This window comes from Pelophylax lessonae (assembly GCF_965119305.1).
Source record: "Pelophylax lessonae genome assembly, chromosome: 7".
Classification (NCBI taxonomy): Eukaryota; Metazoa; Chordata; class Amphibia; order Anura; family Ranidae; genus Pelophylax; species Pelophylax lessonae.
This window is the reverse complement of record NC_138774.1, coordinates 268,071,274-268,084,958: the sequence shown is the minus strand read 5'-3', so window position 1 is coordinate 268,084,958 and position 13,685 is coordinate 268,071,274. Positions and strand designations below refer to the sequence as shown.

The window sequence follows — 13,685 nt, the reverse complement described above, 5'->3', positions numbered from 1 at the left end:
GGGATGACATACAATGATAGGGATGTCATTGTGGGGGGGGGGTCCCTGTGCACAGAGTGATAGGGATGACATACAATGATAGGGATGACATTGTGGGGGGGGGGGGGTCCCTGTGCACAGAGTGTAGGGATGACATACAGTGATAGGGATGACATACAGTGATAGGGATGACATTGTGGGGGGGGGGGGGGGTCCCTGTGCACAGAGTGTAGGGATGACATACAATGATAGGGATGACATTGTGGGGGGGGTCCCTGTGCACAGAGTGTAGGGATGACATACAATGATAGGGATGACATTGTGGGGGGGGGGGTCCCTGTGCACAGAGTGTAGGGATGACATACAATGATAGGGATGACATTGTGGGGGGGGGGTCCCTGTGCACAGAGTGTAGGGATGACATACAATGATAGGGATGTCATTGTGGGGGGGGTCCCTGTGCACAGAGTGATAGGGATGACATACAATGATAGGGATGACATTGTGGGGGGGGTCCCTGTGCACAGAGTGATAGGGATGACATACAATGATAGGGATGACATTGTGGGGGGGGGGGGGTCCCTGTGCACAGAGTGTAGGGATGACATACAATGATAGGGATGACATTGTGGGGGGGGGGTCCCTGTGCACAGAGTGTAGGGATGACATACAATGATAGGGATGTCATTGTGGGGGGGGTCCCTGTGCACAGAGTGATAGGGATGACATACAATGATAGGGATGACATTGTGGGGGGGGTCCCTGTGCACAGAGTGATAGGGATGACATACAATGATAGGGATGACATTGTGGGGGGGGTCCCTGTGCACAGAGTGATAGGGATGACATACAATGATAGGGATGACATTGTGGGGGGGGGGGGGGGGTCCCTGTGCACAGAGTGTAGGGATGACATACAGTGATAGGGATGACATACAGTGATAGGGATGACATTGTGGGGGGGGGGTCCCTGTGCACAGAGTGTAGGGATGACATACAGTGATAGGGATGACATACAGTGATAGGGATGACATTGTGGGGGGGGGGGGGGGGTCCCTGTGCACAGAGTGTAGGGATGACATACAATGATAGGGATGACATTGTGGGGGGGGTCCCTGTGCACAGAGTGTAGGGATGACATACAATGATAGGGATGTCATGGTGTGGGGGGTCCCTGTGCACAGAGTGTAGGGATGACATACAATGATAGGGATGACATTGTGGGGGGGGGGGGTCCCTGTGCACAGAGTGTAGGGATGACATACAATGATAGGGATGACATTGTGGGGGGGGTCCCTGTGCACAGAGTGTAGGGATGACATACAATGATAGGGATGTCATTGTGGGGGGGGTCCCTGTGCACAGAGTGATAGGGATGACATACAATGATAGGGATGACATTGTGGGGGGGGGTCCCTGTGCACAGAGTGATAGGGATGACATACAATGATAGGGATGACATTGTGGGGGGGGGGGGGGGGTCCCTGTGCACAGAGTGTAGGGATGACATACAATGATAGGGATGTCATGGTGTGGGGGGTCCCTGTGCACAGAGTGTAGGGATGACATACAATGATAGGGATGACATTGTGGGGGGGGGGGGGTCCCTGTGCACAGAGTGTAGGGATGACATACAATGATAGGGATGACATTGTGGGGGGGGGGTCCCTGTGCACAGAGTGTAGGGATGACATACAATGATAGGGATGTCATTGTGGGGGGGGTCCCTGTGCACAGAGTGATAGGGATGACATACAATGATAGGGATGACATTGTGGGGGGGGGGTCCCTGTGCACAGAGTGATAGGGATGACATACAATGATAGGGATGACATTGTGGGGGGGGGGGGGGGTCCCTGTGCACAGAGTGTAGGGATGACATACAATGATAGGGATGACATTGTGGGGGGGGGGTCCCTGTGCACAGAGTGTAGGGATGACATACAATGATAGGGATGTCATTGTGGGGGGGGTCCCTGTGCACAGAGTGATAGGGATGACATACAATGATAGGGATGACATTGTGGGGGGGGGGTCCCTGTGCACAGAGTGTAGGGATGACATACAGTGATAGGGATGACATACAGTGATAGGGATGACATTGTGGGGGGGGGGGGGGGTCCCTGTGCACAGAGTGTAGGGATGACATACAATGATAGGGATGACATTGTGGGGGGGGTCCCTGTGCACAGAGTGTAGGGATGACATACAATGATAGGGATGTCATGGTGTGGGGGGTCCCTGTGCACAGAGTGTAGGGATGACATACAATGATAGGGATGACATTGTGGGGGGGGGGGGGGGTCCCTGTGCACAGAGTGTAGGGATGACATACAATGATAGGGATGACATTGTGGGGGGGGGGTCCCTGTGCACAGAGTGTAGGGATGACATACAATGATAGGGATGTCATTGTGGGGGGGGGTCCCTGTGCACAGAGTGATAGGGATGACATACAATGATAGGGATGACATTGTGGGGGGGGTCCCTGTGCACAGAGTGATAGGGATGACATACAATGATAGGGATGACATTGTGGGGGGGGGGGGGTCCCTGTGCACAGAGTGTAGGGATGACATACAGTGATAGGGATGACATACAGTGATAGGGATGACATTGTGGGGGGGGGGGTCCCTGTGCACAGAGTGTAGGGATGACATACAGTGATAGGGATGACATACAGTGATAGGGATGACATTGTGGGGGGGGGGGGTCCCTGTGCACAGAGTGTAGGGATGACATACAATGATAGGGATGTCATTGTGGGGGGGGGTCCCTGTGCACAGAGTGATAGGGATGACATACAATGATAGGGATGTCATTGTGGGGGGGGGTCCCTGTGCACAGAGTGTAGGGATGACATACAATGATAGGGATGACATTGTGGGGGGGGGTCCCTGTGCACAGAGTGATAGGGATGACATACAATGATAGGGATGACATTGTGGGGGGGGGGGGTCCCTGTGCACAGAGTGTAGGGATGACATACAGTGATAGGGATGACATACAGTGATAGGGATGACATTGTGGGGGGGGGGGTCCCTGTGCACAGAGTGTAGGGATGACATACAGTGATAGGGATGACATACAGTGATAGGGATGACATTGTGGGGGGGGGGGGGTCCCTGTGCACAGAGTGTAGGGATGACATACAATGATAGGGATGACATTGTGGGGGGGGTCCCTGTGCACAGAGTGTAGGGATGACATACAATGATAGGGATGTCATGGTGTGGGGGGTCCCTGTGCACAGAGTGTAGGGATGACATACAATGATAGGGATGACATTGTGGGGGGGGGGGGTCCCTGTGCACAGAGTGTAGGGATGACATACAATGATAGGGATGACATTGTGGGGGGGGTCCCTGTGCACAGAGTGTAGGGATGACATACAATGATAGGGATGTCATTGTGGGGGGGGGTCCCTGTGCACAGAGTGATAGGGATGACATACAATGATAGGGATGACATTGTGGGGGGGGTCCCTGTGCACAGAGTGATAGGGATGACATACAATGATAGGGATGACATTGTGGGGGGGGGGGGTCCCTGTGCACAGAGTGTAGGGATGACATACAGTGATAGGGATGACATACAGTGATAGGGATGACATTGTGGGGGGGGGGGGGGTCCCTGTGCACAGAGTGTAGGGATGACATACAATGATAGGGATGACATTGTGGGGGGGGTCCCTGTGCACAGAGTGTAGGGATGACATACAATGATAGGGATGACATTGTGGGGGGGGGGGTCCCTGTGCACAGAGTGTAGGGATGACATACAATGATAGGGATGACATTGTGGGGGGGGGGGTCCCTGTGCACAGAGTGTAGGGATGACATACAGTGATAGGGATGTCATTGTGGGGGGGGTCCCTGTGCACAGAGTGATAGGGATGACATACAATGATAGGGATGACATTGTGGGGGGGGTCCCTGTGCACAGAGTGATAGGGATGACATACAATGATAGGGATGACATTGTGGGGGGGGGGGGGGTCCCTGTGCACAGAGTGTAGGGATGACATACAATGATAGGGATGACATTGTGGGGGGGGGGGGTCCCTGTGCACAGAGTGTAGGGATGACATACAATGATAGGGATGTCATTGTGGGGGGGGTCCCTGTGCACAGAGTGATAGGGATGACATACAATGATAGGGATGACATTGTGGGGGGGGTCCCTGTGCACAGAGTGTAGGGATGACATACAGTGATAGGGATGACATACAGTGATAGGGATGACATTGTGGGGGGGGGGTCCCTGTGCACAGAGTGTAGGGATGACATACAGTGATAGGGATGACATACAGTGATAGGGATGACATTGTGGGGGGGGGGGGGGGTCCCTGTGCACAGAGTGTAGGGATGACATACAATGATAGGGATGACATTGTGGGGGGGGGTCCCTGTGCACAGAGTGTAGGGATGACATACAATGATAGGGATGTCATGGTGTGGGGGGTCCCTGTGCACAGAGTGTAGGGATGACATACAGTGATAGGGATGACATACAGTGATAGGGATGACATTGTGGGGGGGGGGGGGTCCCTGTGCACAGAGTGTAGGGATGACATACAATGATAGGGATGACATTGTGGGGGGGGGTCCCTGTGCACAGAGTGTAGGGATGACATACAATGATAGGGATGTCATGGTGTGGGGGGTCCCTGTGCACAGAGTGTAGGGATGACATACAATGATAGGGATGACATTGTGGGGGGGGGGGGTCCCTGTGCACAGAGTGTAGGGATGACATACAATGATAGGGATGACATTGTGGGGGGGGGTCCCTGTGCACAGAGTGTAGGGATGACATACAATGATAGGGATGTCATGGTGTGGGGGGTCCCTGTGCACAGAGTGTAGGGATGACATACAATGATAGGGATGACATTGTGGGGGGGGGGGTCCCTGTGCACAGAGTGTAGGGATGACATACAATGATAGGGATGACATTGTGGGGGGGGGTCCCTGTGCACAGAGTGTAGGGATGACATACAATGATAGGGATGACATACAGTGATAGGGATGACATACAGTGATAGGGATGACATTGTGGGGGGGGGGGGGGGTCCCTGTGCACAGAGTGTAGGGATGACATACAATGATAGGGATGACATTGTGGGGGGGGGTCCCTGTGCACAGAGTGTAGGGATGACATACAATGATAGGGATGTCATGGTGTGGGGGGTCCCTGTGCACAGAGTGTAGGGATGACATACAGTGATAGGGATGACATACAGTGATAGGGATGACATTGTGGGGGGGGGGGGGTCCCTGTGCACAGAGTGTAGGGATGACATACAATGATAGGGATGACATTGTGGGGGGGGGTCCCTGTGCACAGAGTGTAGGGATGACATACAATGATAGGGATGTCATGGTGTGGGGGGTCCCTGTGCACAGAGTGTAGGGATGACATACAATGATAGGGATGACATTGTGGGGGGGGGGGGTCCCTGTGCACAGAGTGTAGGGATGACATACAATGATAGGGATGACATTGTGGGGGGGGGTCCCTGTGCACAGAGTGTAGGGATGACATACAATGATAGGGATGTCATGGTGTGGGGGGTCCCTGTGCACAGAGTGTAGGGATGACATACAATGATAGGGATGACATTGTGGGGGGGGGGTCCCTGTGCACAGAGTGTAGGGATGACATACAATGATAGGGATGACATACAATGATAGGGATGACATACAATGATAGGGATGACATACAATGATAGGGATGACATACAATGATAGGGATGACATACAGTGATAGGGATGTCATGGTGTGTGGGGGGGGGGGGGGGGTCCCTGTGCACAGAGTGTAGGGATGACATACAATGATAGGGATGTCATGGTGTGGGGGGTCCCTGTGCACAGAGTGTAGGGATGACATACAATGATAGGGATGACATTGTGGGGGGGGGGGGGGTCCCTGTGCACAGAGTGTAGTAGGGATCAGTCCCAGTAGTACTCACCCCCTGGATGCAGTTGCTCTGAGTCTGGAGCCCGGGGCTGATACCGGCTCCATCACGGTTACTTCATTCTTCGGGCATCCCGTCCCGGCCCTGGGCTGGCTATGGGCTCCCTCATAAGACTGGCAGCGGAGCCTCTCACCCCCCGGGGACCCTGCATGCACCTTGGCAGGGTGGCAATGGGCAGGTCAGGGGTGATCGGGGAGCCATGGCAGGCTGAAGCCCTCTGGATGTCCGGGCACCCCCTCTGCTCACTCTGGGGGGGTCCCTGCCAGGTCCGCACACGGAGATCCCTCCTGCCGGACCCGAGACTCAGGGAAAGGACGGCTCCGGGAAATGAACGGGATATAAGGCTGCCGGGCTCCCCGCTCAGCGCCGCCTGCTGCCATCTAGTGGCCACAAGTCAGTATAACATCAGTGGACCCATTCACTTTTTTCCCCCCTTTCTTTCCTTTCATAAATCAGGAACAGTTTTTTTTTTTTTTTGTAACTTTTTTTTTTTTGCATTAATTAACCACTGAAGTCCTATAAAAGCAGTGCCCAAACTGGATGCCATTCAAGTCATCTCTAATTACAGGTTTCCATCCTGCCCCTGAATTCGTCTTGTGGCCTCAGCAAACATGGCTCCGCACCAAAGGCCAGATTTAACAGAAAATAAACCAAAAAGTGTAAAGCATTATTTAAGACTTCTCGTTTTCTTTCCACTCTCGCAGCCAGACAGTCGCTGAATAAAAACAAGCGCTAGGCAAATAGGCAATTTTTATTTTTTTACCCACCAGGCATTTTTTCTTTTTCTGGGTGATACAGACTCACCAGTGTTTACTAATTAGATAGAGATGGGATTCCTGACAGACAAGTGCTGGGAAGAGTAACAGGACTGGGGGGATCAGACTGGCCCAGTAAAATGTATCTCAGGCAGGAGCTGAAGAAATATCACCACCAGAACTAAAATGGTATTAAACCCCCAAAAAAGTAAATATTTAATTATATTGCAGCTTACCAATTCTTAGACATGGGCACTGCATTCGTTTTATTTATGCTTTCTTTCCTTAATATTTTACTGGTTATCTGGTCAGTAAGCCTGCAGATGTAGCAGTTAGAGCGTTGAGACAAACCATATACCACTGACATGGGTGCTTACAAGGATCAGCATCTATTTAATGTAAAACCTTTATAACAAAAGGAAGAAAAACTGTTCCAATGTCTGCTTACATTGAGTTAGCTGGAGTTTGTTTTTCGATTTCAGTGTTTTTATTAAAGTGTAAGTCCACCCTAAACCTAAAATCCCTGCATCCACGATCGAACACTAACCTATCTAGCCCTGTAAAGAAGAAATCAGTATACTTACCTTTTTTGGAGCCAATCCGGTCTCCAGCGGTGAAAGCTCTGCAAAGGACACAGTCGGCAACAACTGTGAAATGAATGGAGAGTGACGTCACCCATAGACTTACTATGGGGCTTCCGTTGTCGGCACCCGCCTACACAGCTCAGCGTGGGATCGATTCGGATCGGCTTCAAAAAAGGCAAATATACCGATTTCTTCTTTACAGGGCTAGATAGGTTAGTGTTAGATCATGGAGGTCTGTAGATGCAGGGATTTTAGTGTAATGTGCCATACACACTATAAGATTTTCTGAAGACTTTTTCCTTTAGACTTACCAAAACCATATAATATCAGGTCAAACCTAAACACTTTCAATTTGTATGCAATCTGGAAGGCCCTTGCACTACATAGAAAAGGTAAATCTGAAGGAAATCTAACCACAAATCTATCCAGCTTTAGGGTGGGCTTATCCTTTAAGGTTGTGTGAAGAAAAAAAGAGAAAGTATACAACTCGTATCCAAACAATAATATCAAGATTGAGATAAAAAGTCCCACAACAAACGGTGGGTGATATCAGTTTATCAATGGCCGGCATTATCAGAAAAATAACATATCATAACATATGGCCATATCAACTACAATCAATAGTTAGACACAAAAAATTGTCTGCCAGACAGAGATGAACCACCATACATAACCCACCGGCCAGCCGACGTGGGTCACTAATGCTTCCAAAAACTCCATACCAAATAGCAAGTAAGGATACCATATACAGTAGGTCTAAATTAGAAAAGAGAAAGAGGAGGAAGAAAAGAGAAAAAAAAACAAGGGGGAGGGAAAAACTGCCCAAGAGAACTATCAAAGAGCCCACTGCCCTGATCTGCACTCTTCCAAGTGTCCAAGGTTTGGAGGTATTCAAGCCGAAGGTCCCAAACACAATCCAACCCAGCAGATTCATCTTTCAGTAGACCAGTGGAGGCCCATCCATTGGGGGCGTGGGGGCGCCGCCCCCCCCCCCCCCTATTCATGCGTCCGGCCCCCTAATCTACATGCAAAGCCGGACGCATAGATTCCAATGGGTTTTTTAAGCACCTGAGGCTCCAATGGGCTTCAAAGAAAGGTTGGGCTCAGAGCACAAGAGCACTGCGCCCAGAGCCCACCCAGTTGTGTGACAATAGCAAATGAATATTCACTATTGCCACACTGATTCTCCTCCCGGCCAATCAGAAAGCCGCTGCCTGTCATTCTGGAGGAACAGGGTAAGTAAACTGGTGGGCAGGCATGTGGTGGTGCAAGCTGGAGTGATATGGGGGGTGGCAGGTCCATCTGACGCCCACCGACCCCCCCCCAACTGATGGAGCACCAGTTGCCACTGATACTGACCAGCTTTTCATGTAACATGATCCATGGGCTTCAATTTGTTTTATCTAATCTTCTAGTGCAGGGATCCTCAAACTACGGCCCTCCAGCTGTTGCCAAACTACACCTCCCATGAGGCATTGTAAAACTCTGACATTCACAGACATGACTAGGCATGATGGGAATTGTAGTTCCTTAACAACTGGAGGGCCATAGTTTGAAGACCCTTGTAATCTAGTGCATCCAACACCCCCCTACCCCCAGACTGACAATGCTGCTGTCTGCTGTGTATCCTTTGCTCCTGCATCCAGAGTGGGGCACTCTAATGGCTCGTACACACAATCAGATAATCGTACGAAAAAAATCACTTTCGAATTGATCGCACGATAATCTGATCATTAGTATACAACATTTGACAGCCGATCACGACATTTCGTCCAACAAAATCCGAAGGGACAAACACAAAAACTTTTGTCGTACGATAGCCTAGCGACCGACAATCATTTAATCAGCATGCGCCTGAAACGCGTCGTCATGGCAATGCTCTTCCATTGCGTTCAAGGCTGGTTGGATCTGCTTCCTGTTCCAGTTTTCGCACTTCCGTTCCAGAGTCGCGGTGACGTCACATAGAAGCGCCGGCGGGCTTGGCTCCCGAACGCCCGTGGCTCAACACAGCGGCTGGTTACCACACTCCAGTGGCCCTTTCCATTCCATCCACTGGACTCTCAGACATTGGCCCAGCTCCATCTGTCCATGCCGGCTTGGAATCGTTATTTTAACCTTTATATCAATAACTTGTTCAATAAAAATCCTCAGACTCATCACTGGCTTTCTAGAATTGTGGAGGTTTTTATTAGTGATCGACCGATATCGATTTTACGTTGCCGATACCTATATTTTGGCCATCGCCGGTCCTCAGGAAGGATGTGCTGCAACTGGAGAAAGTCCAGAGAAGGGCAACAAAAATAATTAGGGGAATGGAGGACATCAGCTATGAGGAAAGACTACAAGCACTGAACTTATTCTCTCTGGAGAAGAGACGATTGAGGGGGGATATGATATCAATGTACAAATATTGTACTGGTGACCCTAGCATAGGGAACAAACTATTCAGAGAAAGGGAATACAATAAGACACGTGGCCACTCACTAAAGCTAGAGGAAAGGCGGTTTAACCTTAAAATACGCAGGGGGTTCTTTGCTGTAAGAGCAGTAAGGATGTGGAATTCTCTTCCGCAAGCAGTCGTATCAGCAGGGAGCATCGATAGTTTCAAAAAACTATTAGATGGGCACCTTAAAGACCACAACATAGAGGGGTATACAATGTACGGTTAACAGCAAACACACACACACATCATAGGTTGAACTGGATGGACTGGTGTCTTTTTTTAACCTCACTAACTATGTAACTATCGCATATCAGTATCGGCCGATATTTTCGTACATTTAAAACATTTTTTTTCTTGTATATATATATCACTTGACAGGTACTCTTGTGGAGGGATCAGGGGGTCTAAAAGACCCCAAACCCCTCCTCTGCACTTAGGCATTCAAAACGCCAAGTTTGGCTGTTTTGAATGCTGTAATTTTTTTGAATTTGGTGCCAGTAACCGGAACTAATATCATGACATAACTTCCGGGTTTTTACATGGAGACCCAATCCGATCAAAGCCGCATTCTGCTCTGGTCTTCGGCGGCCGTGCAGGCTGGTTGCCCGGGTGTCCCGGTGGGACGGGAGACCCGGGCGAGCCGCGGAAGTCTCCTCCCACTCCTTGAAATGACAGCCAAGTGGCTTCTCAGCCGTATCGGTTGTCATTACAAGACAGCCGACCGTCGGCTATGGGCGCCGGTACCGGGGTGATGCCTCTAGCTGCAGGCATCACTCGGTTACAAGCACTTTCCGAAATATGGGCAATAACGGCCACCTTGGTGGCTGATTCATATATATCGGGGAAAGTGCATATCGGCCCTCGATATATCGGCTTTGCCAATAATCGGTCAATCCCTAGTTTATATGGCATCACCTATATCCGGATAGCGCTGTCTACACTGGCTGCTTGCTATAGTGCAAGTGCCTACCTGATTTGATACATATGTAATGAATTGTTAGGGTTTGTCCCCATATTGCATAGTTTTGGTAAATCGAATGGAGATTATACAGCTTGTATAATGTATGTCTAGCTTTAGAAAGATCTCCAGTGTAAAAAAAGAACATCCCTCTATAGTTTCTAATGTCAAAACTGGGGTAATTCTCCTTTCTTATATATATATATATATATATATATATATATATATATATATATATATATAGTTATATATAGTGTCATCATAGTAAGTAGGGTATTTACACTACAGAATATAATCAGTAAAAGGGCCCCCCCACTAAGGGGAGATCACAGACAATTTTGTGTAGATTTCTGAATCTAAAGGTGGTTCTTGTGTGCACAAAGCGATCTCATGAATCAGAGGCTCAGAATGATATCATGTCTGTGTCTGTTCTGCTTTGAAGAAGATTCAGGTGACACCTGCCAGCTCTTCTGCCCAGGCCGCTGTCTACAGGAAAGCCTAGAATTCCTGCCTGTTCTGCCACTCTGGGATCCAGCAAAAGGTGGTCACATGATCAAATGCCTAGGCATCAGATGAAGTGATCATTTCTGAAGAGGAGGATCGGGTAGCAGTGATTGGCTGTTGTGGGAGCTCATCAAAAGGGGGGGGGGGGCTTTCAGCATATTTGAATTTGAAACAGAGGGTTAGGAATCCTGGAAAGTGGTTTGCCTATAGATCTGCTCCAAGGTCAATGAAGTAAGCAGAAGGCATGCTATGTGCATACTCTGTCATTATCGGTTATGCCGTGCTGTGGGGGGGGGGGGGGGGGCGCTACACAAAGACATTTAAGATATTTACATCCCCTCGTATGCTGTATAAGAATCCATAAACATTATGTTTTTTTTTCACAGAAATAATTATTATCTTTCTGATATTGAATGGTAGTTATAGTATGTGAGCTATTTGGTAGCAAAAAGTCCTAAGCAGAGGTCTTCTTTAACAAGAAAAAGCACTATGTGCAAATTGCAATGACTTGCAGCAACCAATCAAGAGTTCATTTTCCTTTAACAGGATTTCAAATCAGCTGAAATCTACTGGTTTCTTATGGCTCACTACACTCTCATATAATTCAACTTTATAATGGACGGTAGGGGGTGTTATAAGCTAATCATGGATGGATTTTTATTTTTTCGTTTTGGACTTTCTTTTTCAGTGACAATGATCACCAGTACAAATAGACAGGTGACACTCCCACAGGGGATACGGTAAACAATAAAAACTTGGCAGATGATCTAACCCTCCTTCACCCAAACAAAAGCTAAAAAAGTTTTTACCCAGAAGAAAAACTTTTAGAGCACTTCGAGCACTACCACCCTGTGCTGCTCGGTTCCTCCTGCTCTGATGTACTATTGCTCAGCACTGCTTGGTCCCTCCAGCTCTGGGGCTACTACTGCTTAGCACTGTTTGGTTTCTCTAGCTCTGAGGCTACTACCACCCAGTGCTGCTTGGTTCCTTCATCTCTGGGGCTACTACAACCCAGTGCTGCTTGGTTCCTCCAGCTCTGAGGTTACTACCATTCAGCCCTGCTTGGTTCCTCCAGCTCTGAGGCTACTACCATTCAGCGCTGTTTGGTTCCTCCAGCTCTGAGGCTACCACCACCCAGTACTGCATGATTCCTCCATCTCTGAGGTTACTACCACCCAGGGCTGCTTGGTTCCTCCGGCTCTGAGGCTACTACCACCCAGTGCTGCTGAGTCCCTCCAGCTCTCAGGCTACTACCATGTAGCGCTGCTTGGTTCTTCCAGCTCTGAGGCTACCACCACCCAGCGTGCTTAGTTTCTCCTGCTCTGATGTATTACTGCTCAGGGCTGGTTGGTTCCTCCAGCTCTGGGGCTACTACCTCTCAGAACTGCTTGGTTCCTCCAGCTCAGAGGCTATTAGCATCCACCTCTGCTTGGTTTCTCCAGCTCTGAGGCTACTACCACCCAGCGCTGCTTGGTTGCTCCAGCTCTGAGGCTACTACCATCCAGTGCTGCTAGGTCCCTCCAGCTCTGAGGCTACTACCATGCAGCGCTGTTTGGTTCCTCCAGCTCTAAGGCTACTACCACCCAGCGCTGCTTGGTTCCTCCAGCTCTAAGGCTACTACCACCCAGTGTTGCATTGTTCCTCCAGCTCGAAGGCTACTGAAACCCAGTGCTGTTTGGCTCCTCCAGCTCTGATGTACTATTGTTAAGCCCTGCTTGGTTCCTCCAGCTCTGAGGCTACCACCACCCAGCACTGTTTGGTTCCTCCAGCTCTGAGGCTACTATTGCTCAGCACTCCTTAATTCCTTTAGCTCTGGGGCTACTACCGCTCAGCACTGTTTAGTTCCTCTAGCTCTGAGGCTACTACCACCCAGCGCTGCTTGGTTCCTCCAGCTCTAAGGCTACTACCACCCAGTGTTGCATTGTTCCTCCAGCTCGAAGGCTACTGAAACCCAGTGCTGTTTGGCTCCTCCAGCTCTGATGTACTATTGTTAAGCCCTGCTTGGTTCCTCCAGCTCTGAGGCTACCACCACCCAGCACTGTTTGGTTCCTCCAGCTCTGAGGCTACTACCACCACCCAGCACTGCTTTGTTCCTCCAGCTTTGAGGCTACAACCAACAAGCACTGCTTGGTTCCTTTAGCTCTGAGGCTACTACCACGCAGCGCTGTTCAGTTCCTTCAGCTCTGATGCTACTACCACCCAGCACTGATTGGTTCCTCCAGCTCTGAGGCGACTACCACCCAGTGCTGCTTAGTTCCCTCAGTTCTGAGGCTATTACCACCCAGCGCTCCTTGGTTTCTCCTGCTCTGAAGCTACTACCGCCCAGCACTGGTTGGTTTCTCCTGCTCTGAGGCTACTACAGTTCAAAACTGCTTGGTTCTTCTAGCTCTGAGGCACCCACTGCTCAAAGATGCTTGGCTTCTTCTAGCTCCAAAGCAAATGACGGTCATAACTAAGCAGCTCCTTCCAGCTCCGGGGCCAA

General features: G+C 49.8%; 1 protein-coding gene across 1 annotated transcript in view; it reads right to left on the bottom strand.

The window, feature by feature from the left end:
* COL27A1 (collagen type XXVII alpha 1 chain) overlaps nt 1–6,312 on the bottom strand; it is a 582,809-nt gene extending 576,497 nt beyond the window's left edge. The window contains exon 1 of the mRNA XM_082264626.1: nt 5,954–6,312. Within this exon, the coding sequence (XP_082120752.1) occupies nt 5,954–6,006 (53 nt within the window). The 5' untranslated portion in view covers nt 6,007–6,312. The remainder of the gene's footprint in view (nt 1–5,953) is intronic.
* Between the last annotated feature and the right edge of the window lie 7,373 nt (nt 6,313–13,685).